The 26467-nt window shown below is 44.2% G+C and overlaps 1 protein-coding gene across 2 annotated transcripts; it reads left to right on the forward strand.

Annotated features, from left to right (window-relative positions):
- The first annotated feature begins 16831 nt into the window (after window positions 1–16831).
- Window positions 16832–26197, forward strand: LOC109763445 (uncharacterized). 2 transcript variants are annotated; one of them, XM_073498338.1, is made up of 19 exons: window positions 16832–17072; window positions 17188–17248; window positions 17363–17399; window positions 18002–18132; window positions 18212–18307; window positions 18405–18495; window positions 18712–18845; window positions 20515–20654; window positions 20987–21037; window positions 21128–21210; window positions 21299–21353; window positions 21429–21540; window positions 22630–23239; window positions 23361–23578; window positions 23664–23730; window positions 24239–24407; window positions 24496–24625; window positions 25237–25652; window positions 25743–26197. In XM_073498338.1, the coding sequence occupies exons 1-19, from the start codon at window positions 16905–16907 to the stop codon at window positions 25938–25940; spliced, it is 2967 nt and encodes a 988-aa protein (XP_073354439.1). In that variant the 5' UTR covers window positions 16832–16904; the 3' UTR covers window positions 25941–26197. The 2 variants fall into 2 exon arrangements, with proteins under 2 accessions (XP_073354439.1, XP_020177882.1); XM_020322293.3 differs by having other exon boundaries at window positions 23361–23574; window positions 23660–23730.
- Window positions 26198–26467: the final 270 nt, after the last annotated feature.

A 26467-nucleotide genomic window follows, 5' to 3' on the forward strand; every position in this document is an offset into this window, starting at 1 on the left:
ACCAACTCTCAACATATAAGTGAATGTCTTCGCGCTATGAGGTCAATGTCTTCTAAACTGATTTACCTTCAAAATCTTCTAAGAATGCATATGACCTCTTCCCGTTCCCTCACATCTCTAATGCTGTCACAGGTACATGTCCGTGGGAGAATCCCTTGGTTCTCATAGTCTGCATTCATTTGCAGAATTCTTACAGCATCACATCAACTCTCCCGAAGCCAGTTCCTGTCTGACCAGCAGACGAAAGCCTTTGACAGTGTTGAAGCCATTCAGTCTGAACCTCATGGAAACAGAGAAGTCTGCAAGGAAGGGTGGCAGACAGCGCCATGGGAATACATCAAGAGATTTGCCTCCTGACCTCTATGAGCTGTACAAGACAGATCCAGAGGAGGACTACAATCAGCGAAAAACCCGAATCCAATGGATTCGAAGATATTGGGCAGAACAATGGTACAAGTACAGGTTCGTGACCCAGGGATATGCTGAGAAGAATGCCATCAAGCGACCCTGGGGAGACATCTTGTACAAAAATCTTCCACCCAGGTACAGAGCTGAAGCCATTGACCAAGGCTTCTACCCTTGCATGGTCCGTGGACCACAGCCTGTAGATACCGACCCATCCTCATTGCTATGGCGTCGTGACGACAATCTGTTCAAGCGCAACTTCCAGTTTGCCAAGAACTCGGCCAAAGAAAACAAGAAGTCGCGGGGATTAGACTTCAACCCGGTCCCTCTGCTCCTCGTGCCGATGGCACACGCGAAGCTGAACCCAATCTTGTTGGGCCCTTCTACAACCTAGAAGGTCTCATCACTCATATTATGGTTCAAGGGACAGCCCTGGATGAACCTGTAGACGACGCTGATTCTGACGAAGCGCCTGCACCACCGAAGCCTAAGAAGCTGAAGAAACCCAAGGCTTCGAACCCTTCCACTGCACCAAAAGCTTCACGAGCGAAGCCTCTGGCCACTGCTCCTCCTGCACCAAGTGTGCAGTCTGAAGATCTCTCATGCATCTCCAAGTCTGAGAAGAAGAAAAAGAAGCCCATGCACACCACTGGTCCAGCTCTGACCCCTGCTGCTGTTCTGAGGAATGAGAACGATGCCATTGATCTGTCAAGTGACGACGATCTTGCTGATGACGCTCTTGAGCAGCTGATAAAGAGCAAGCAAGAGGCGGAAATCTTCAATGATTTGCCTCTCTTTGACGTGGAAGTATTGAACAACTTCATTGATGAGTGGTTTGATACCCCCAATCTCTGCTTTGATGATTTGCAACTTCCTGTCGGCCTAAGCGTCTTCTTCCATGGAGCCATTGCTCCTGAGCTGGCTCTTGCTCAGAAAATTGTTGAGCTGATGCACAAGATTGATTATGACAAGGCTCAGTTCAAGAAGCATGTGGCCAAGCTCAGCGTAATAGACGTCCAGAACTTCAAGGTCATGTTGCATGAGCTCAAGGAAGCGTTTCACAAGAAATGTGAAGAAGCCAAAGGTTCTCGAGAGCGCATGAAGCTTCTGGCTGCAAAGTGTGTTCAAGCTTACAATGAAGCTAAGAAGCGCAAGGCACTTGGGCGTCCTGGCATCGACCCTAAGATGGCTGCCAAGCAGAAGAAGAAGCCTGTTGTGGACCAAGCTGAACCATCCAGGCGGGAAGAACCTCGCATTGTCTTCCCCGCTAGTATGACAGGCGTGAAGCCTAAGGTCCCCACAGTGGCTTCAGAGCTTCAGAAGACAAGGGTAGCCGAAGCCAAAGCCAGAAAGCGCAAAACCAAGAACACCACTGACGATGCTCCACCCACCAAGAAGCGCAAGACCAAGAAGAAAGATCGGGCTGCTCCTACAGAGCCCCTTGTCGTCGAGCCAATTTCTGTTGCTCATCCTCCATCTGCACAACAAGAACACCGTTTGATAGTTCACGAGCCTGCTTCCCCAGAGGCTCCTGAAGCTGAAGACATTCCAGCTGTTGATCCCACCGCAGCTGAAGACATTGGTCATCAAGACAATGTTGAAGATGATGAAGTCCTTCCTCAGATCGAGCACAATGTGGTATCATCGCCTGTTCTCACGAACAGCGAACTCATCAGCATTGGTCATCCATTGACGCCAATTGCTCAGGATGACTCATGGGTTGATCACCCACAAGACTCCCCCCGTCAAGCAGAAACACCAGTTACTCCCCCAACTCAAGTCACCACTCTGGTGATTGAAGATGAAGACTTTGTGGCCAAACCAACTCCATCTCCACAAGCGTCGCCAGCGTTCCGCAGGCTTCACAAAGGACCAAGGCCACAGGTCACTCTGTCAAGTGTTCCAGAAGGAGAAGAGAGCCAATCGGTTTCATGCCAAGTCTTTCCTGAAGCCTCTCCAACTGTGAACAACCCCGAGACTGAAGCCAACATGGCTGAAGATATTCCGGCTGCATCAGCCGATGACCAAGAAGAACCAAGAGAAGAAGAAGAACGTGTTGCTACACCCCCAACCAACCAAGTTGTTCTCGAGGAGAACGTGTCCGACCCTCCGGCTACTCGAGTGGAGGTTAACAACATTGAGGCGACCACCAACACCAACACTGAAGCCAATGACGTTGTCATGGCTGAAGCTAATGTGGCGCCTGAAGTCAATGTGGTGCCCGAAGTGATAGCACCTGAAGTCAATGCTGCACCTGATGCAAATCTGCAGCCTGAAGTCACTGCCACTGCCACTGCCACTGCTCCTGTACCGCCTCCCAGACCACATACTATTGAGCAAGCATACAACTATGGTCAGCTAGTCACTGTCAGATGGCCTATTCTGGTTCCTCCACCTGCTGCTGGTCCGCAATTTGATTATCATGTCGAGCACAGGCCTCAGGTCCAGAAGCCAAAGCCAAGATTGCCCAGGTTTCCAGGTACTGCCACTTCACCAGGGTCCTTCACTGCAAATGGCTTCATTGCGCACAACACTTTCTTTAATTGCGCCAAGAACCCCTATTCCAAGCCAAGGATTTCATCAGATCGGTTCTGGAGCTATCAGCAACGCAGTTATTATTCTTGTTTTCTTTATGATCAAGGGCGCATCTTCCCTCATATGCGTCTTGACTGTGAAGCCATTGCTGGATTGCCATGCCTTGAAGAAGCCCTTGACTGCTTCCGTGATGCTGGATTGCTGAATTTTGTGACTGATAAGGAGCATTGGAATGAAGAGCTTCTGCTGCAATTCTATGCCATCCTCCACATTCGCGGCTACAACAGGGATCCGAAGACATGGGTCCTTGAGTGGATGACAGGCAACGTACACCATGAAGCTAAAGCTTTTGACATTATTGAGCTCACTGGTCTGCCCACTCCAGGTGAACTATATGAACCTGGTTGTCAGCTTCACCGCAATGCTATGGAGAGCATCTTTCAGAAGCCAGAGCCCAACATGAGCCAAAATGCTGAGCATGATGAAGCCTCTGCCACATGACGCTGACTACCCAAAGGAGTTCTTTGTCGAAGACCTTGAGTATCTGCCCCGCACTATTTATCATATTTATCAGGCGAACTCTATGGCCTATCAAAGGACATTCTTCACCAGCAAAACTTGAAGGAGCAATGAAGACTTTGGTGTTTTATATCTTCAACGGCATCAGCTTCAATGCTCAAGACTTCTTTATCAGGCAGTTGGCTGCTTCAGGCTCTGATCTCTTTGGACTAAAGTTCTACGCTCCATGGGTTATGCGCCTCATGAAGCTACATTCAGCTGTCAACTATCAACCCTCTGCTCGCAACCATCTGATCTTTCTGCCAGAGGTTGATATGTCAGTTGAAGCCATATACCCAGAGCCTGCCAAGGAGCCTGTTTGTCTTCACAATGCTGATCACCAAAGCTTCACGCAACCCATTGAAGGAGTCCAGGCAATCACTCACGTTTATCATTTGGCTGGCAATACACGCTTACCTCACCGTGCTCAAACTGAAGCCAATGAAAGCACTATTGCTCAAAGGCCTCGGAAGCGATCTCGTGTTCTCAATGACCGAGAACTTCTCGTTGCTCTGCATCAGAAATAGGATAAGCATCACTATTGGCTGAAACGGCAGATGCAAAGCCTCTTGGTGGACGTCAATCGCATTCGCAATCTTGCCACCAAGAATGCCTTTGTCACTCATGAAACCTGTCGGAGGTCATGGAAGAGTTTGACATTGCTGAGTACTGAAGCGGATCTTCAAGACGATGGCTTCACTGAAAGATTCAAGTTTGACTCCACTCCTCCAAGGAATGTTGTCTTGCATCGAACTCCGTCTCTTGAAGACTCTGATTATTCCTCCTCAGCTGCAATGGTGAATGCCAGAGTGATAGATGATCAAGATGATGCTACTTCACCACCTCCAACTTCAGCGCGTATCGACACTGCACCAAGTTCTTCTGCACCGCCAAACCCCGACGCCGACCCTGCAGCTTCTCCTACTCCTTCTGGGAACGAGTAGAGACTCTATGTCTTCACACCTTTTTGGTCCTTACTGACAAAAGGGGGAGAAGCATATGAGTTGATAGTCTTCAAGCGGGTCCATATGGGCGGTTGCTTTATATTTTGCCTAGTGTTTACAACTCTCGCTTTTGATACATTTGGTTCTTTGAGTTGTAACACTTAAACTTGATGGTCGTCTGCTACTTGTTTGCTATTCTGTGATGCGATGATAAATTCCGCATGTGCGATGATAAATCCCGCACGAAGTCATATTGCAGACGTCCATTTTTTATTATGCATGTCATTATCTTCGTTATATCAAATCATGCATGATGAATTGTCTTCATATGTTGAAGAGGATCTCCACAAGTACAACCTGCCATGTGCATTTGCATTCCAAAAGCAAATTACTTATATGCACATCTTCAGGGGGAGCCTTTTGCTACTTATGAAGACAATACCTAAATTCTTTACAATTTCACATACTTTTATCCCCGTTGAAAACTTCAACCAGTTTGTCATCAATCACCAAAAAGGGGGAGATTGTAAGTGCATCTAGTGCCACCCCTAGTTGGTTTTGGAGTATTGACGACAAACCTGGTTGAGGGACTAATGTGTTTGTGAGAATTGTAGGATAACACAGGTAGTAGTCCCTCATTGATTCGGTTTACCTACCGGAGATGACCCCTAAAAATGTATGAAGACATTGAAGGCAATGGTGGTATGTGAAGATATTCACATTGAAGACTATGACAAGAGAAGACATTGCGTGAAGACTATGGAGCGCGAAGACTTAGTTGTTTCGTTGTTTCCTTTTCTTCTTTGTTGAGTCATAGGAACCACCGTACTGTTAAGTGGGGTCCTAGTGAACAAAGTCAGAGTGACTGAAGTGATGCTCAACCGAAATCCTATGTCTTCGAGCGAAGACAATGAGAGCAAATCTTATCCAGAGTTGGATGAGTCAGCTTTACTTGTAGCCCAAGTCAAGCTGCCGCGTGTGTTTGAAATCTCACTGTTGGAACACGTGTCAGTTCCTTAGTGACCCAGGGTCATTTCGGAAAAATCAGGTCGGGTTGCCTCGTGGCTATAAATAGCCCACCCCCTACACCATAAATTGGTGGCTGCTCAGAGTTAGTGCGCGGCTTTTGTCGTTCGAGAGCAACCCACCTCCGAAGCTTTTGAGAGAGAGAAATCCTTGCGAGGACAGAGCCCAAACACTCAGAGCCAAAGAGTGTTAGGCATCACCGAAGTCTTTCTGTCCGCGTGACCTGAAGACTTGTTACACTTGAGGACTGTGAATCCTCCAACCGGTTAGGCGTCGCGTTCTGAGCATCCAAGAGTCATTGTGGATCGCCGGTGAACGAAGTCTGTGAAGGTTTGGAAGTCTACCTTGAAGACTTACCAAAGTGATTGGGCGAGGACTGGGTGTCCTTAGCTCAAGAGGAATAAGGTGAAGACACGGTCTTCTGAGTTAAATCTCAGCCTCCCTAACCAGACGTACAGTTGTCACAGCAACTGGAACTGGTCCAACAAATCCTTGTCTTCGCCAAGCGACTGGTTCTATCGTCTCCCTCTCTTTATTTACAGTTTGTCTTCGTGAAGTCATTGTCTGTTTGCATTACCTATTTGTCTTCACTGTGTGACTACTATCATTGTTTGGCTTCATACCATCTTCCATCATGATCCTTACTACCTAGCTGCTATTAGTCTTCGTGCTTTCACTTCATTGCATACTTGACTATGGCTTGCTTAGTGTAGTTTACCTTCCGCTGCATATCAATAGGTTCATTTTTATTGTTTGTCTTTGAAACTCTCATGTTTTGAAGACTTTCATAAAAATCGCCTATTCACCCCCCCTCTAGTCGATAACTAGCACTTTCAACTCCGCCGCCGCCGTAGCTGTCTTCCTCAGCCAAGTTAGGGCGTGGAAGATCTACACTGACGAACTTCACATCTCCACTTCCCAGTTCGCCGTGTTCTTCGTCCAGGGTAATTAAAAGTTACTTTTACTGCCCTCTTTGATTCAAATGATTTCTTCAAAATCCTCAAAGTTGTTTTTCTTCAAATATTCACACATTAAACACCTCACATGTCATCTGTTCTTGAATCATTTCTCTAAGTTATATTTTTCTTCAAGATTCCTCAATTGTGTTGATTTCTGATCTGTACAATTCTGGAACCTAAGACAAAGAACGCTTAGTGAAATTCTTCAAGACTCATCTGGTCAAATTCCTCAAACTTGTTCGTTTTACGAAACCTTCTGAGAATGCATATGACCTCTCCAAATTCCTCGCAACTATACTCTGTTCACAGGTACTCATGTCCGCTGCTGCATCACTAGGTTCTCATCAACTTAACTCATTTGCAGCGTTCCTCGAAGAAAAGTTGCGTACTTCTTCAGAGAATTCCATTGTTCAAATTCCTCATCTGAAGAAAATGGCTGATGGAAAGAAGCCACGGAAGGGAGGAAAGAGGCCTGAAATCAATACTGCTTTTGAAATCCCTAATGACATATATGCGGATTACTGCACTCCTGATGAGGCCAAGTTTGGAAAAGAGGACAAAAATCAGCGCAAGGTGCGCATACAGAGGATAGAAAGGAGATGGGCAAGAGAGTGGAGGGAGTACAGGTATGTTACTCCAAAGTACATGAAGAAATTCGCACTCAATCCTCCATGCCCAAGACCTCCATTGGCACCTGGCCAAGAAGCAGATCCCACTAGCCTCAAGCGCGGTGAGGATTATCCTGATGAATGGGCCAAGCACCAGGCCAAGTTGGCTAGACAAGCCAGAGAAGCAGTGAGGAAATTCAACGAAGACTCTGCTGCTGCTGCTGCCACTGCCGAGGCCTCTGCTAGCAAGCCGAAGAAGGCCATGGCAAAGAAGCCTGCGCATAAGCCAAGTGCTTCACCTTCAATGCCCTCAAGGCCAAGTTCCTCAGCAATGCCCTCACGGCCAGATTCCTCAAAGCCCTCACGGCCAACTCCCCAAACTGCTCCTGCTCCTCCAAAGTCCTCAGCTCCTCCGCCAAAGTCTTCGGCTGCTCCGACCAAATCCTCTGCACCAGTGCATCTCGCCACGTGCCAAAGGACTACATGCATATCTATTGCCTCAGGAGCCTCTGCAAGTTCCTCAGTTGGCCCCTCTCTGCTGAAGAAGAAGACCACTGCTGGACGAGGTCCTCGACCAAGTCCTCACAAGAAGCAGGTCGCCTTCCAAGTGCTCTCTGATGATGATGAGGCTGATGATGAAGAACTAGCCGAAATCATCAGAGACAGACAAGTCAAGGCCGCTAGAGCCAAAGGAAGCAATGTGCCACTGCTTTTGGATCCGAAGCTGATCCTAGACTTCATTGATCTCTGGCACAAGGATCCCAACACACCTTTGCCTGAGATGAACCTCACACCAGGTCAAAGTCATGTTTTGACTGCCTTCATTGAAGAAGAGAAATGGAAATTTGAGAAGGCAAGGCAGCTGAAGAAAGCTCAGTACAGGAAAAAGCGCTTCCTGAAGAAAAACGTTGTCTCTATGACAACTGAAGAACTAGTGAAGATCCAGGCTGAAATCAAAGGCCTCAGCGATGACTTCAATGCTTACTATGATGATTGGCAAGGAGCCAAGGTCAGGTTTGTAAAACTTACTGAGAAATTCACTTCAAAGGTTGCAGCTCCATCGTAATCAAAAATTCCTCAAGACGAAGCATCTGCTCAACCAACTGAAGAGCACGCCAGCACCGCTGATGAAACTCAGGCTGCTGAAGAAAATGTGAGTTCCAGGGCTGATGACTGCATTCCAGCCGCTGAAGAAATTGCCAGGGCATCCACTAGTGGTGCGCCTGAAGAAAATGAAGAAGTCAGTTCAACTGCATCAGTTGTGCCTAAAGAAACTCAACCAAATTCCTCTGCTCCTCCTGCGCCTACTCCAACTCCGATCCTTCCATCTGCATCAGATGTGAAGAAGACTAAGGCTGCAGAGCGTGCAGCTGTGAAGAAAAGGAAGGCATCAACTTTATCAGATTCTTCAACACCGAAGAAGATGAAGAAATTGACAAGCTCATTTGCAGATCCAATTGAAGTTGTTCCTGTTTCTAGCATGCCATCAAAGGAAATCGTCCCTTTTGATGAAGAATATGTGATCCCCAGCAGATCTGATGAAGACATTCCCTCTACTGCTTCCTCAGAGCAGATGGATGAAGAAATTGAAGCGGACGCAATCCCTTCAACTCCAATTGTCTCCTCGCCCATGCCTCAGTTCACTGCTGAAGAGGCCGGTGTTGAGGAATTGGATGAACAAAATTCTGGCGTGGACATTGGGAGTACTACTCCATTGATGAATGATGATTTTTGGGATAGTCAGCATCCCAACTCCCCTCTGTTCACGCCATTTCAACAAATCCCTCAGTCCCCAGCACAAACTGTTCAAATGGGCTCTGAAGAAAATCAGCCCACTACATCCGTTCATGAAGAAATTCCAGCCACTAGTGCTGAAGAAACTGCTGTTGCTGAATCTTTGAAGACACAGACTGCCACTGAAGACGAACCAGAAATTCCTCAGCCTGAAGAACCTGAGATTGCGATTCCTGAGGTTGTGATGCAACTGACTGACACTCCTCAACCCAAGCCAAAGGATCCATTCTCAAGGAAGCAAAAATTCAAAACTGATGATTTCTTCGGCGAGCACGTATTCTTCACTGATTACAACCCCTATGACTTTACTCGCATTAGGAAGAGGCGTTTCTGGACAGCCAGCCAGGCAAATTTTTATTCCTCAGTTCTGTTCAACAAAGACAAAGTCTTCGATCATGAGCACATTCCTCACGTGGATATGGAATCTCTGTCGTGCTTCGTGCCAGTCCTCAGTGTTCTTCACGATGCTGGACTATTAAATTTCTGCACTGACATCTGTGATTGGAATGAAGAACTCATTCTTCAATTCTATGCAACGCTGCACATCACCAGAGACTCTGAAGATGTGAATTCATGGGTGCTGGACTGGATGACTGAAAATACTCACTATAAGGCACCAGCTACTGAATTGCTTCGTGCTTTGCCTCTCAGTCCTCCCCTTGAAGCTGCTCGTTGCATGTACCAAGAGCCTGAGCTTAAAGATCACTATATGCAAGTGCTGATGAAGCCATTGAAGCCAGATCAGGCCCCAAGAACCAAATTCCTCGTGAAGGAATTGCTATATGTGCCTCGGACTGTCTATCACATTCTGACGAAGACATTGAGTCCTATCAAGGGCCACGACTCGAATGAAGAAGAAGTCGTTGGCATCATGAAGAATCTGCTTTTCAATATCATGCATGGCGTTCCCGTCAACTTCCGTGATTTCTTCATGAGGACTCTGGCCAATGTCGCAATGTCACCATTTGAGTTGAAGCCTTATGCTCCGTGGATTATGAGATTCATCAGAACAAGGTCTTCACTCAACTACAAAGCTGATACACTGAACCATTGCAGCTACTTGCCCCCGATTGAAGTCCTCAAACGGACATTTTCCTCAGCTGATGACAAGGGCAAGGCTTCTACTGTTGTTGATGAAGGCATTCATCCATTGGATGGTCAATTTCGCAAAGCTGCATCTTATTCCACCAATGATGACTCTGCCGCCAACACACCCAAGCAAAATCCTCAAGGCACAGCTCCCAGGGTGATGACTGATCGTGAGCTTCTCCTCAGTCTTCACCAGAAGGTTGATCGCAATCACAAATGGGTCAAGCGTCAGTTTGGTTCAATTCTTCACAACATGACTGCTACCCACAATGCAGTGAAGAAAAACCATTACTACCTCCACGAAACCTTCAACCGTACCTGGGCTGTTCTGTCTCACATTTATAGCGCAGAAGATCTGAAGAAAATGGGTCTCAAGGAAGATTTTGACTGGTCTGCTCCTCCACCGAAGAAATACAAGAAGGTCAAGGTTCCTTCCTTGGTGGCCAGCTCCTATTCTTCATCGCGCGACACCGACGAGCATGAAGACTTGGACGACACTGCGGCAGGCCCTACATCAACAATCGACCCCAACAACGCTGGCGCTCCTTCATCAACTTGAGATTCTTCAGGGGCGTTAGTCCTCAGTTTCGATCCTTTTGGTCATTCGATGACAAAGGGGGAGAAATTTGAGTTAGTCTTCAAGCGGGTCTACTTATATGGGTGTTTTTTGCTAAGTTACAACTCTCGTTCTTTTGATGACTTTGCTGGATCGAGTTGTAAACTTAAACTCTATGGTGGCCTGATACTTTTGCTGTGGTTTTTCTGCATGCTTAATCCTCATTATGCACGCATGCTGAATTACTTCAGTCACCATATTTCATCATGCATTTCAAATTCTTCATATTATATGTCAAATACGTGTATGAATTACAAGATATAGGGGGAGATCTCCATGATTCTACTCTTCAAGTGTGCATTGCTTCAAAAGCAAATTCCTCACTATGCACATCTTCAGGGGGAGTTCTTCTATATCTTGCAATCAAATTCCTCAATCTCTGTAGTTACACTTCATATGTTTGTCCCCGTTGAAAACTTAACCTATATTGTCATCAATCACCAAAAAGGGGGAGATTGTAAGTGCATCTAGTGCCCCTTAGTAATTTGGTGTATGGAAGACTTATAGGTTAAGGGACTAATGTGTTTATGAGTGTACACAGGTCTATAAGTCTATGAGGAGTTTGTTATTTACAGAGAAAGTCGACCTCTAAAAATGAAGTTCTTCGACTGAAGACTTTGGATTTCTGAAGACTTTCTGAAGACTTTGAAAGTGAAGAAATTGGTGTGACCTTGAAGACTTGGTATTCATTTGAGGAACATGAAGCGTGAAGACTTTTGTTTTCGTAGTTTCATTTTCTCTTTCTTGAGTCATAGGAAACACCGTACTGTTAAAGGGGTCGAGGAAATACTAAGGAAAAATTTCCATGTGATGCTCAACTCAAAATCCTACACCTACCAATCCCTTCGAGTGAAGCCATTGGAAATCTCATACAGTTCAGTCATATTCTTCAGTGACAGAGACGAAGTTCTTCTGGTCTCTGAGGAATTTGTTCTGACTGAGGAGTTAGGAATTCGCCAGTGCGGATTGCCTACACAGTGAGGAACATGATAGCCCTGAGGAATTTGATACTCAAATTTCCGACCGTTGTTGTGCTACGGCCAGCTGTCCCAAAATATCTACCCACCTAACGGTCATATTATTGAAGGGCATTTATGTCTTATCATGTCGGGCTGCTCCCTAGGCTATAAATAGCCGCCCCCTACAACCACTAGCTGGTTGGCTGCTCCGAGAGAAACTGACACTTGTCATTTGAGAGCATCCCATCCTCCGAGGACTTTGAGCGAAAATCATCGAGTGAGGAAAACCCAAACCCAAACACCTACAAACCCAAAGTGATTGAGCATCACTGAAGAGATTGATCATGCGTGGATCCGATGCTTGTTACCTTTGAAGACTGTGCTTCTTCCAGACGGTTAGGCGTCATGGTCTAGAGCATCCAAGAGGAATTGTGGATCGCCGAGTGACCAAGTTTGTGAAGGTTCGGAAGTCACCTGAAGACTTACCACGAGTGATTGGGCGAGGTCTGTGTGACCTTAGCTCAAGGAGAATACTGTGGGGACTGTGTGTCTAGGACTGGGTGTACCCAGGTTTAAATACCTAGCCGCTCCACCCAGACGTACAACTGAGACAGCAGTTGGAACTGGTCTACCAAATCATTGTCTTCACCAAGCTTACTGGTTCTATTTCCTCAACTCTTTCATTTCCTCATAACTGTGTTGTGTGCTTGTTCATATCTGTTTGAAGACTTTGACTGAAGACTTTCTCAATTTCCCCAGTTCAATTTCTTTAGTCTGTTTGTCTTCATCCTGTGTTATCCTGTGTTTACGCTTTCTGTACTCTGTGTTGGTCTTCATTTCATCATGATGACCATGCTTGTTTTCTGCTATGTTTACTTTTGAGTACTTATTCCGCTGCAAGTAGTTCTTCGCTAAGGAATTTCCTCACCCGCAAATTCCTCAGTGAAGAATTCATAAAAATCGCCTATTCACCCCCCTCTAGTCGATATAACGCACTTTCAGTTCCTGTGTGCTTCCTCAAACGCCATATCATACGCACTCTTGACTGTAAACTGACCATGCTTGCCCGGCCCCCATGCCAACACATCATCCTCCAACTGAGACTAGGCCCGGATCTTCAGTATTTCTGCAACATCTACAGGAAAAAAGTGTCGCTGCACTAGCTCATAGTTCCATGATCCATTTGGGTTTAGCAATCCTTCAACAAACCGAATGCGATAGTTACCTTCTGCAGAGATAGGTTTATAAGAGTATGGTCTGGGGAACCAATTGTCTCTCCAAATTCTAATGCTTTTTCCATTACCAACTCTCCACACTAAGCCTTTTTTAAGCAATTCCAACCCATAACTGATAGCTTGCCATGAAGATGAAGCATTCCCAGCAAATACAGTGTCCTCAAGCTTACCACTGGGATAATATCTAGCTTTTAGAACTTGGGCACATAAGCTCTCAGGATTTGCAATGAGCCTCCATGCTTGCCTTGCCAATAGAGCTTGGTTAAAGAGGCGAAAGTCTCGGAATCCGGCTCCACCCTTGGCTTTTGGGCTGCATAAGCTTTTCCCAACTTTTCCAGTGCACTTCCCTCTTGCCCTCGGCTAAACCCCAATAGAAAGTCCTCACCATCCTAGCGAGATCATCACACACTGGAATCGGGAGTTTGAAAACTCCCATGATGTATGTAGGCAACGCTTGTGCAACCGAACCGATTTTATTAGCACTTCTCTTCCTGGCTGTGCTAAAAGGCCATCTCCCCACTGTATTAAGCGTTTTGTCAAGCTCATTTGTAAGCTTTGAAAGCGACCTTTAGACATACGTCCCTCCGGAGTATGGAGTCCCAAATACTTGTCTTCAAAACCCACTTCTGTAACACCCAAAACAGCTCTAACTTGCTCCTTCACACTTGTTGGGCAGGAGTCCCCAAAGAGCATGGAACACTTATTATAATTCAAGCTTTGCCCAGTGGCAGAGCCATACATATTCAACGCTTATTTCACACGTTCAGCTTGATCTCGTGAGGCCTTAAAAAACAGAAGTGTATCATCTACAAATAAGAGGTGGGAGATACCTGGAGCTCTCCTACACACCTTTACAGGAACAATATTTCCACTTGAAACCCTGCTTTTCAGAATAGCAGATAATCCATCAGTCACAAAAAGGAACAAAAACGGTGATAAAGGGTCACCTTGCCGAAGCCCCCGCGTCGGTGCAAATGAATCCAAGAGGGTCCCATTTAATTTGACAGAATACCTCACCGATGTGATACATGACATTATCCACCCAATCCATCGATGAGAGAAACCCAATTTTTGCATCACTCGCTTCAAGAGAACCCAGTCCACTCTATCATATGCTTTAGACAAATCAAGCTTATATGCACAAAAGTTCCTTGTGGGATCCTTCTCTTGTTTGATATAGTGAATACACTCAAAAGCTACTGGTGCATTATCTGTAATCAATCTACCAGGAACAAACGCACTTTGTTCAATTGAGATTATATCATCAAGTAATGGCCTTAGGCGGTTCACTAGGCACTTTGAAATAACCTTATATATCACATTGCAAAGACTAATAGGTCTATAGTCAGTCAATCTTTTGGGATTTGAACTTTTAGGAATAAGCACAATGGAAGTAGAGTTAACTCCCTCAGGCATAATACCGGTCCTGAAAAATTCCTTCACCGCCACAAACATACTGTCTTTAACAGTGCTCCAATTACGTTGGAAGAACCTTGCCGGAAATCCATCCGGGCCCGGGGCCTTGAGAGGCCCAATCTGAAATAAGGCGTCTGCAATCTCCTTATCCGTAAACGGTTCACATAATTTGATATTATCCTCCTCTGAAATAATGGACTCCAAAAGGTCCAGCATCGGATCTGCATCAAGGTTAGGGTCGGCCGAAAAAATGCCTTGAAAATAATCATTGACCATCTTACCCATGGTGACAAAATCTGAATGAACACCGCCAATACTGTCCGTTAATTCATGGATTTTATTTTTCCTTGCTCTCCACACAGCTTTACTTTGGAATTACTTGGTATTCCTGTCTCCCTCCTTGAGCCACGTTATTCTTGACCTTTGCATCCACAACATTTCCTCCTGGTAAAGCAATTCATTCATTTTGTCAGTGACCCTCTTAATGTCCTGTCTATCTGCATTCATATGCACCAATTCTTCCAGTTGCGTTCGCGATTTTGCAATCTCCCTTGTGATATTACCAAACTTCCTGCTCCACAACTTTAATGCATTCATGGTCTTATTTAACGCCTCCTGTAGCTGAGCCATATTCTGGACGTTACCCACTGATGCCCATGCGTCTTTGATTACCTCAGGGAGACCTTCGTCCCTTTCCCAGAACACCTCGTATCTATGACTTCTGCTTCCCGTCGGTCCTGGATCAGCCGTACTCTTAAGCAGCAATGCAACATGATCTGAACATGGAGACGGGACATGCTGCACTGAAGAAAACGCAAACAAATTTCTCCACGAAGCAACCGAACTTTGACATTAGCAGCCCCAGATCTCATATTATCACATGTATAAGGAATTCTCGAGAAGCCAAGATCCACTAATTCACACACTTCCAGCACATCACGGAATGCTACCATCTGCGCTTCCGCTCTTGGTGTTACCGACATATGTTCAAAACTCCATAGTGCCTCATTAAAATCACCTATAACCAGCCACGGGAGGTCGCTTACTGGTTTCAAATTCTGTAGTTTAGTCCACATGAAGTGACGGTTCTCAACGCGTGGCTCACCGTACACACAAGTGAGACGCCATTGCTCTGCATCCTCATGCTCTTTAATAATTAGGTCAATGTAACGATCGTCCTTATCCAAAATTGTAACAGAAAAAGCTTCATGCCAAGACAGAGCAAGTCCACCGCTCAGCCCTTCGCTGTCCACTCCCGTAAAACCCTTCAAGCCAATCCGACCACGAATTCTCTTCATTTTACTCTCTTTCTGTCTCGTTTCACACAAAAAAAATCATGGGGGAATGCGACTGAGCAAGTGTCGCTAGTTCATGAACTGTCCAAGTATTCCCCCCTCCCCGGCAGTTCCAGCTAAAGAGATTCATTGGGACCGGCGGTCCTCCACCCCGGGGGCCGCCAAAACATCCATATCTGTATCGTTTTCCACGTCCTCGACACCAGCACCGTGTCTTCTCCTCTTGACTTTAGGATCCTTGCCAGGTGTACCACTAGGCTGGCCAATCTCCCCCAAAACATTTACACCAGAACCTTGTTCCAGTAGCAAAACAGTACCCGCCAGATTTGGAACTGCTTGTCCGCGGATATTAACAAAGCCATCCTCACGAATTAGACGTTTGCAAACATGCCTTCCATCCTTCTCAGTACCCGCCAGATTTTGGGTCAAAGCTTGACCACATATTTGACTAGCATAATGTTAGTGCATCTCATAAAAAAAATATCGTTGAATTCTTATTTGAATATATTTTTCGATGATACTATTTTTTATGTATAATTTTTTTTGACATCATAGTTTATATTTTATTTGTTAAAATCATGTTTTTTGACATCTCCGTTTTTAAATCTTTTTTCGAGCTTTGTTAGGGTTTGTGTCCTGCTCAGGAAGGCGAGACGGCGGCGGCTCCCTGAAGATGGAATAAAGGTCTCCCCGCCTAGTCCCCGTTCCGGTGATGCGTCCAGCATCATCGGTGGGCGTGTGAAGTTGTGTCTCCGGCTGATCTGCCTTTGGTGGATTTGCTCGGATCTGTTCGCCGTTCATCTTCGTTCGTGTGTCTTCAGGTTGGATCCTTTTAATCTACACTCTTCATCTGCGGCGGTTGCTATTCTGGTGCGTTGGTTCTATGGGGCCTTAGCACGACGACTTTCCGACTGTCTACGATAACAAGGTTTGCCCGGCTCCGGTGAGGGAGGGGCGATGGCAGCGGCATGCCTTCAGCTCGCTTCAGCACTTGTAGTCGCTAGGTGGTCTACGGATCTGGATGTAATTTTTATTATTTCTAGTGTTCGTTGTACTATCATGATTGAAGATGAATAGATTGGAAGTTTTTTCCCGCAAAAAAGAAAATCACGGTCAGAATATGATCCTAAACGCGAGGGCACCAGTAAACCAGGCGGAGGTAACGGTGGAACGGTCAGACCACGAACCAACGAACCGGGAAACTACTCGCTCGCTCTTTTTTTTAGAAGAACTACTCGCTAGCTCAGGGTCGCGTGAACAACAGTTTGTTTGACCGGCCCACAACAGGCGCTAGAGGAGGCCTACGTACTTACGGGCCAGCCCAGTTTCAGCCCACCCAAAACCGACGACCGACCCATTTCTCCGTCCAATTATAAACCCTAGCCCACCAAAACCTCTCGTCCCATCGCAACCGCGAGCACCCCCACCCAGCTCCCACGCCCGTTCCCTGCAGCGCACGCCGGCGATGGGCAAGGGGAAGCAGCGCGTCCGCGCCCGCGGCGACGGCGCCGGAGGAGAGCCTGCCGGGGAAGGCGAAGCTGCCGTCGCCGGAGGCGGCGGCGCTGCCGGCGGGGGCCACACCCCCTCCACCGTCTTCGTCTCCAACCTGCCGTACACCTACAAGTCCTCCGATGTAAGGGCGAGCTCGTAGTCGAGGCGCTCCCCCTCTCTACTAAGCTGTGAGGTTACTCAGTGTTGGGTGTTTTGAGGCCCGGGTGTGATTTTCCGCTTGTGCTGTTGCTGTGCAGCTCGAGACGGTGTTCAGCGAGGTCGGGCCGGTGAGGCGCTGCTTCATGGTCGCGTCGAAAGGTGAGCTGATCAGCTGACGATTGAGAAATTTGATGGCTCTATATGGTGTTTATCAGTGAGCAATTTCCCGTTGCTTGTGACTAAGAACTCTCTGCGTCTGTTCTTATTATGCAGGGTCCGAGACGAGTAAAGGATTTGGGTTTGTACAATTGTGAGTTCAGAACTTGATCTGTTAAAGATTTTCAGTACTCATTCTTGCCATGCAATGCCGTGGTTAGCCTAGTTAGCGTGATCAGACGCATCATAACAGTTAGCCTTGGTGCACTAATTCTTATTCTCAGCAGAAGTATGTTACATATTCACTGAGTTCTTCTTGGCAATAAGTCACCCACTTGACCGTACTTCTCTTTCCATTTTAATGTAAATCCGGCAGTCGTTCAGTTCTATGTTTTGCTTCAACTCGGCTTTGAGATAGACTAAATCTTTTAAGCTTGGTTGATAGATAGAACTCGGTTCATGTGCTGGTACAACTGCACAAGTGTATTTCTTCAGAGAAGAGTGTGTTTCTGCTGACAATTAAGGAATTACCTGTGTATAAAAATGACCGTGGCCCTGTTAGCATACATCAAGTACTTGATCAGATTCCTCTTTTTCTTGCAATTGCAAAGTGGTGGAATTTTTTTGTATTTGGGTCACCATGTCGTAGCCAATTTGGCTCTGCCCCGTTGGAGCCATGCTACTTCTTCTTGTTCAAACAGGTTTTTGGGCAGCAGTCAAATTGAACTGACTTAAAATGTGTTTGCATTATATCAGTGCCACTGTTCAGGATGCTGAGCGAGCTATTCAACAAAAGAATGGTTTTGCTGTTGCTGGTAGGAAAATCAGAGTTAAGCTCGCAATACAACGTGCTCCGTTGAAGGAACGTTTGCAAAAGAAAGAGAGCGGTAAATATCAATAATTTGTTGCTTATGAAACTCTATAGATTGAGTGTCTGATGATCCTGCTGTTTTTGTTTGTAAGCAGTGCAAGCTGACGACTCCAATGCAAAAGATGAAGAAGATGACAATTCTACTCCTGTTCCTGTAAAACATAAGGAGACCTCTCATAAAGCTGATGCAGGTTTCATTTGGAAGCTTTTAACCTTTTGCACCTTTTCCACTGTTCAGTTTTCCTAGTACTTCAATTTTTTCTGATGCAAGATATTGTGTTGAATTAGGACCACCACAGTTATTGGCCAAGGATACCAAAGTAGCGAAGGAAGTTAGCACTAATGCTACTGACAAACCGAAAAGTTCTGAAAAGCAAAGGTGTGGACTGGAAGACTTCTATATTTACTGGACAATACCACGTTACGTAAAATGTGACATCCCATATTGTTGCTGAAGTTTTTTCTCTTGTTTTGAATCTTGCCTCTTCAAGTACCATTTCTTAGTTATTTTGGTCGAAGATATAATGTTGTAGCATTTTTATCTGTTCCAGTTAAACTCAATTTGACTTGTAATTTTTTATCTCCTAATGGTTAGGATCGCCAAAACCGTTATATTTGGTGGTCTTCAAGACTTCTCCATGGCTAGTGAAGTTTTCCGTCTGGCAGGAGAGATTGGCACGGTAGTGTCTGTAAATTATCCACTTCCAAAAGAGGAAATGGAGCTCCATGGTATGATCTTTTCATGCTCTCTTTTCACTTCCCTGCACCCCGCCCCAAATTTTACTTACTTTTAATTGTATATTATGTTGTCAACACAATAATTGTTCTGGTGTGATAGTTCTTTGAGTTCATGCTACAGCAGTAAATCCAATCTCTTGTGACGGGTATCACATTGCTTTAAAATTTCATGTTTGTTATGTGGCGAGATAAGACGGGGGTCCTTAGGTCTAGTCAGGTACTACCTCGACCCAAGTCGTGCGGCAGCACCTTGCGAGTAACCACACCCAGGGCCAGGGAGAGTGAAAAGGAAACTAGGAATAGCTTGGTTACGTCTTTGCTTAATCTCAAAGAGAGGGACCTCCCTATATAGAGGTGTATTGACTAAAGGATAGAGTAAAATCCCTAAAGATAAAAGCTAATAATCCCAATCCCAGTTTTAGCAACTGCCATATGCCCATATCCCGTCGGCTTGTTAATCCATAACGCGTGGTAACTTCAGTGGCATTATTGGTGATGCGAGTATTCAAATGATAATGATGGATTTGAATCTTATTTAAGGCTGCATGTCTGCTCTTTTCTAGTTAGTGTCTCAGTGAACTAAAAAGTCATTACTCCACCTTACAATCGTGTCTCATCTGGCAATATGTTCTCATCACAAGTCAAATGGCTCATTCTTATGCTCGTCGATTGACTGGATGCATGTTTTCTGATGAAGACGATGCTTATGTTTTGAACTGTTAGTTCTCTGCAAGACTTGTACCCCTGTGCACGACTCTATACATGTGAGGATTGTCCATATTTGGTATTTGCACATTGCTAGCATATTTCTGATGAAGATGATGCTTATGTTTTGAACTGTTAGTTCTCTTCATGATGTACCCTGTGCACGACTCTATACATGTGAGGATTGTCCATATTTGGTATTTGCACATTGCTAGCATATTTTTTTTTCGAGAAAACGCAAAAGACCTTTGCGTTTCATTTCATTGAAAAGATGGAGGTGTACAAGTACATTCCTCCTAGGAGGCTGGAATTATTACATAGCTAACACTAGAATCAGTGGACATCCCATGATTGTGGCAAGACGACCCTGAGTCCTTGGGCCCCTGCTGTGGCCCGGCATATTTTGATTGGCTTGAATGTTGGGCATAATTATTTTTGCAGTGCTTAATTTCTTATTTCCCAGTCTTAGTTCCAGCTGCAAGTGTTTTTTGCTTGGTAAAAAGAACATTATGGTTTTTTATTCTCCTATCCGTGCACACAAGTCTCGTTTGTCCATTAAGTTCTTGTTCTCTATTCCTTACTCCTTTTCTCATTACATTCTCATTCATTTATTCCCCATTGGAGAATAATGTTTAAACTTCACCATCCTCTTAGTCATGGTTGACTAAATGGAGGACATTGGTATTACTTATTTCATTTGTTTGACTGAAGCAAGAGCACCACAAAATGTCGTGCCGTTAAGGTTGCTTTGTCGGCTTAAGATATGAGTGAAAAGTAAGACACCACAAAAGGCCATGTCATAATTGATGTGGCATTTTAATACGAACATGGAATGAATCCAGACATGTTTGAATCTTCATGCACTTACTTCACCAGACATTTAGCTCATTTAGCACAACTAGCATTTTAAGTTAAAAAAGTGTTAACAGTAGAATATGGCATTCATCCCCTCCAGGGCTTGCACGCGATGGGTGCACATCGGATGCGGCAGCAGTACTCTTTTCAAGTGTGAAATCAGCTTGGGAGGCTGTTGTCCTCTTGCATCACAAGGAGATAAAAGGAGCAATTGTTTGGGCTCGTCAACTTGGTGGGGAGGTAAGCTGTCTTGTGCTGTATTTATCTTAATATGATGTCATTGCTTCATTATCTAGTTTGATTGTCTCGTTCCTTTTCTGCAACTAAACAAAATTGAGATCATTTTCTTTTGCCACCTGTTTTTCTTTACTATGTATACATACTTTAGCATTTGGTTTTACTTCAGTGACATATTACACCTTGGTATGGTAATTAAAAATGGGAGGATGCGCAGTAATTAAGAATTAGTGGATGTGCGGTAATTAAAAGTGGTTTCAAACCTTTCTTATCTTGTATTTCTATAGTTCGTTCATTTACTTGCAAGTGTCTGAAACTTGTTTGTTGATATTCAGGGTTCAAAGATCAGGAAATGGAGAGTGATAGTCAGGAACCTGCCATTCAAGGTGCTTGTTTGAATGCAAATTTGTCTCTTCCAAAATTATTTTCTAGGGCATATGAAAGAGAAACTATACATGGATGTTTCATTCTCACAGGTTACTATAAAGGAGGTCATGGACATATTTAGTTGTGAAGGATTTGTCTGGGATGTCTCCATTCCACAAAAATCTGATGATGGGTAATGTTTTTCATTAATCCTGTATTCCCTTGGGGAGTCAAGCAACTCGTAATATATGATAACTCTGTTGCATTTATTATTTTTACAGGAAGTCAAAAGGCTTTGCTTTTCTGTCTTTCACACGCAAACAGGATGCAGAAAATGTACGGTCAGTACTTTATGCAGTAAGAGTAAATATTCATTGGAAGTCCTAACCTGCCACAATTTCTCTGAACCAGGCTATAAAAAATGTTAACGGAAAAGTTATTGCAAAGAGAACAGTCGCTGTTGATTGGGCTGTTCCGAAGAATGTATATGCTGTTGCTGCAAAGTCTGATGCTAAGGACGATGGTAAATATTAACTCTTATACCAGTGTTTATACTTTCTTTCATTCAGAGATTTCTCATAAAGCTATAGTTTTCTCTACAGCTAATCCAAAATTTATACTTGCCTGAATCTGAACGATATAATAAACCGATATGACGATATATTGTAAATCACTCGTTTTTGAGACTTGATTAAAATACCATGCTGGTTCCTTGATATAGTTCCTCAGGAAACAGGAGTATATTCCATTGTCTAAAACTAAACCACGATGGTACCATGATTTTCCAACTACTCCTGCCGTTCCAAATTATAAGGTGTATTAGTTTTTTGTCCACTGTTCAAAAAATCATCCGATTCAGCGATTTATCGCTAATTGGTGGGTGACCGATAAATTATGCCATATCATCACTATTTATCGTTTGGACCGATTTATCACTCTGACAAACGATTTATCGGGAATGTACCGATAAATTGGGCCTATTTCTAGCACTATGTGTGCAAGAACTATGTTTATTTGTGTTCTGCGGACCTTGTTATGTAATATGTATAATTGTCCTACTTTGTTTGTCATTCTACAAGGATTCAAAAGCAAGGAATCGTGGTAACACTTATGTCCAGTATTTTTTTTGTGTGTTGAATATATCATATTTTAGTGCTGGAAACCTGTGATTTGTAAAAAAGAAATGGCCGATTAATAGTCAACTGATAAAATCGATTAATCGTCCGATTTCTGATTAATCTCTAATCCCCATCCGACCAAGACGGTAACGATAAGCGATATCCTCAACATTGGTTTTTTCAAAAGTAAAATATGTGTAGGTTTGGCGAAGTTTTTAGAAAAAAATATCAATATCTTCAATACCAAATCTATATCATTTGATCCATCATGAAAAGTATTTTCATATTTAATATATTAAGTATTGTACGTGTTATTTTATTCCACAATCTTGATCAAACATACAAACATTTGACTTCCCCAAAAATTGATGCACCTTATATTCTGGAACGGGTGGAGTATTTTATTAGTCCACTGCCTTCTCATAATGTCGTCAATCAATGCTTTGAGTTCTATGAGTTACTATTATGATTCTGAGAACTGCATGTACTTTCAGAGTTGGAAGATATATCTGACAAGGGCAGTGACAAGGAATCCTCTGAAGATAATCTTGTTGGAGGAGATGACAGCGATGATAACTGTGAACTTGATCAGGAGACTTCAAATCGTCTTCCTGTGGATGATTTCAAAAGTGAAGCGGACATTTCTAGAAAAGTTCTTGAAAATTTGATCAAGTCATCAGAGAAGTCTGAGCGGTCTGGTGTTGAGAGTTCTGATATTGATACAGATTCTGAAACAGAAAATGACACACCAGAGAAGAGTTCTGATATTGATACAGATTCTGAAACAGAAAATGACACACCAAAAAAGAAGCAACCCCAGTCACCTGCAGCTGTCAAGTTGGCAGAATCTAGAGATGTAACAAAGACCGAAAGTATCATTCCTGCTTTGAAACCTGCAGCTGCCATGTTGGCAGAATCTAAACATGTAGCAGAGACAGAAAGCAATGTTCCTTCTTTGAAACCTAAGAAAGAAGATGCTGGCCTGGATAGGACAATATTCATAAGCAACCTTCCTTTCGATATTAGCAATGAGGAGGTAACAGAGCGGTTCTCAGTGTTTGGGAAGGTTCAATCTTTCTTCCCAGTTCTGCATAAACTCACAAAGTATGTTTAACCATCTGACTGGAAATATTTTATTTTGTCCATTCTCCACCACTTGTATTGACCACAGAACCTTCACTTAATGCATTTGTTGATTCCAAGAATTTTTGCACTGTCTGTGCAGGAGACCTAGAGGGACTGGTTTTCTCAAGTTTTCTACAGCAGAGGCAGCCGATGCAGCAGTTTCTGCTGCTAATGCTGCTCCTGGATTAGGAATTTTTGTAAAAAGCAGACCACTTAATGTTAAGAAAGCGCTGGATAAGGAGTCAGCTCACAAAAAGGAACTGGAGAAGGGAAAGAATGAGGTTGAGGATCGACGCAACCTGTATTTGTCAAAGGCAAGTTTAACAGTTAACTCTTTTATCTGCACTCAATCCTGCACTCCTATTAGTTTCTGTTCCTGAAAGTTTAGTGTTGAAGCAGGAAGGTGAAATACTCCCTGGAACGCCAGCTGCGGAAGGTGTTTCAGATGTTGACATGAATAAACGTAGTTGGTAAGAGTTGGTCTTGACTCTTATGTCTGCATTAGTTCATCCATATTAAATAGTATCAATAAAGTCAATGCGATGATTTTGTTATCTAACAACAACAAACAACAACAACAACAACAAAGCCTTTAGTCCCAAACAAGTTGGGGTAGGCTAGAGGTGAAACTCATAAGATCTCGCGACCAACTCATGGCTCTGGCACATGGATAGCAAGCTTCCATGCACCCCTGTCCATAGCTAGTTCTTTGGTGCATGATTTTGTTATCTGAAGTAACAAAAATCCTACCTGTCATTTTCATGTAATTTGATGAATTTTGTGAGACTCCATTCTTAGTCTCCTTTTCTGTAAAGATGGTTCCTTTTTTCACTTGCATTTGTACAATTTTTTACATCTCTATGCCCCCTCCTTGCTTGCATGGCATTTTGCATAAATCAGAACCTTGTTTTCTCTTGTTATCTGCTTCTGTTATTTTGTGAAAAATGAATAAGAAATGGTTGCTATTTTATCTTGTAGGTTGGCTAAAAGAAAAGCAGAAATGCTTGTATCTCCAAAATTCCATGTCTCCAGAACAAGGCTTATCATTTACAATTTGCCAAAGACTCTGACCATTAATGATGTAAAGAAGCTTTGCCGAGAAGCAGTAATTTCTCGTGCTACCAAGCAAAATCCTGTCATCCGGAAGGTTTAATTGCGGTTTACCATCCAAGTTTCTCCTTGCTATTTTTTAGATATCTTTATAAAGCTTATGTGTATGCATTTGTCTCGAGCAGGTAAATATCCTAAACAATGAAAAGAAAGGTCAGGGTGCTGCACAAAAGCATTCCCGGGGGGTAGCCTTTGTTGACTTTCAAGAACATGAGCATGCTCTTGTAGCTCTGAGGGTTCTAAACAACAACCCTGGTACTTCTTTATGCACCTGCCACTTTTAATTAGATTGACTGTTGTCATGTTGTGCCAATTGTTCTGTCCTGTGTTGCTACTTTGTGATGGAGCATGTTTATATCGAAAAACATTTTGCAGTGAGTTGAGTTTGCTTACGTATTTCATCATCCTTAGATTGCGCCTACACTTTTAATATTGGATGCATAATACATTTGGGTTGGGTTGCATATAAATACTTAAGAAATAATGTGCATCATTGTTGTCTTTATCTTATTTATACTGGTGCTGTTTGTCGGTGCTGCCTATGTTTACTCATTCATTAGGAAAGAAGAAGAAAAACCAATCATGGCCTTTCTGCATTTTCATACAGCTGTTTGATGTTCGTTTATACATAATGACAGGAGTATTGTTTGCTCCTGATAGTTTCACATTTATGGGACAATATTGGGTGATGCCATTTGGTTATGGAAAAATCAAAACAAACTATTTGTATATCTGATATTCGTTTCTATCCAACAGACATGGTGCCTGTTGGTCTCTTTTTTGTACTGCCCACTGTTGAATGTTTGATGCTGAACACGGAATGGTTCGGTCCGTGTTATCATTTATCATTCTTTACGTCTTTGCAGGAACCTTTGGTACAGAACGTCGTCCAATTGTCGAGTTTGCACTTGAGGATGTTGAAAAAATGAGGCTCCAGAAGATTCGGAACGAACGCAATGGTAGGGCAAAAGAGGCTGCACAAGAGCGGAGGGCTCTGGGAGATCAGTCTACAACTGATGGCCCTCGTCCAAATAAGAAGGGACCTTTTGGAAAAGGGAGCAAGCAAGAATCGCAAGATATACCATCTAAATTATCTGACTCTGGCAAAGGACCTTCAGATGATCTGTCAGTTCCTGGAGGTCCCAACACCACTGTGGAAAGCACACAGGGAGACAAAAGGCAATCTCAAAGGCCCGCGAAACGAGCACGGCAGTCAATTAAGGGAACCTCCTCTGTGTCAGATGGAAATCAAACAGATGTGGCCCCGAATGCTGCACCGAGTGTAAGTACTACCGGATTTATTTTGCAGTAGTACCCCATTTAGATGCAGTGAAGTAATCTAATGTCACGTCTGTTTCATTTGATGCATCAGGGACCATCCACAGCACACACTCAGGCGGACGCACGAAGAAAAAGGAGGAACAGAAATGATGGTGAGCAGAAGAGAGACAAGGCTACGAAAAGGGCGAGGAAAGATGCGAGTGGGGCGGGGGGCGTGGACAAGTCGCTGGCGGAGCAGTACCGCTCCAAGTTTCTGCAGCACGGCGTGAACAAAACCAAGGCTAGTTAAGTGGGATCGCCATGGACAGACAGAGACCACCAGCTTCTCCACAGCTGAAGCTGGCTGAGAACCCCCTCCGCAAACCCTTCAGCCCCGTTGACCGGGGTACGATTTTGCTTGTAGTGCTACTATGATTTGTTTTCCCCTTGTAGCTTCTACTTCCTGTGAAACAGCGACTAACCTCTTTTCGTCAAGCTTTTCACTGCCCAAGTTCTCTATTTATAATCTCAAGGATGAGTAGGCTTTCAACTACCATCTGATATGAACTGCAGCGTGCTAAAGATGGATCTAGACAAGGATGGATGATCAGGTGCTTATATTCCTTCGCGATGATGTTTCAGCCGTGGCATGTTTTTTGTCCCGGGCATGCCTTTCGCGTTGAGGTGTTGCCATCATTCATGTTTCTTGTGGGTTTGGGTTTGGGTTTGGATATTTGCTGTAAAAAGGTGGTGGTTTGCCTGGCCACGTTGTGTTTCCCTTCCTTTTTGCTGGAAGGTTTCGTCCACGCTTCGTCTGCGTGTGAGCGTTTGGGCGAG

Source organism: Aegilops tauschii, chromosome 5 (assembly GCF_002575655.3).
Source record: "Aegilops tauschii subsp. strangulata cultivar AL8/78 chromosome 5, Aet v6.0, whole genome shotgun sequence".
NCBI classification, from domain to species: Eukaryota; Viridiplantae; Streptophyta; class Magnoliopsida; order Poales; family Poaceae; genus Aegilops; species Aegilops tauschii.

Excerpts from the sequence above, each read along its gene's own strand:
- LOC109763445 (XM_073498338.1), top strand. The coding sequence starts at position 16,905 with ATGGGCAAGGGGAAGCAGCGCGTCCGCGCCCGCGGCGACGGCGCCGGA. Across the intron at positions 18,496-18,711 it reads AAAAGTTCTGAAAAGCAAAG|GATCGCCAAAACCGTTATAT; the intron begins GTGTGGACTGGA and ends CCTAATGGTTAG. Across the intron at positions 18,846-20,514 it reads AGAGGAAATGGAGCTCCATG|GGCTTGCACGCGATGGGTGC; the intron begins GTATGATCTTTT and ends CATCCCCTCCAG.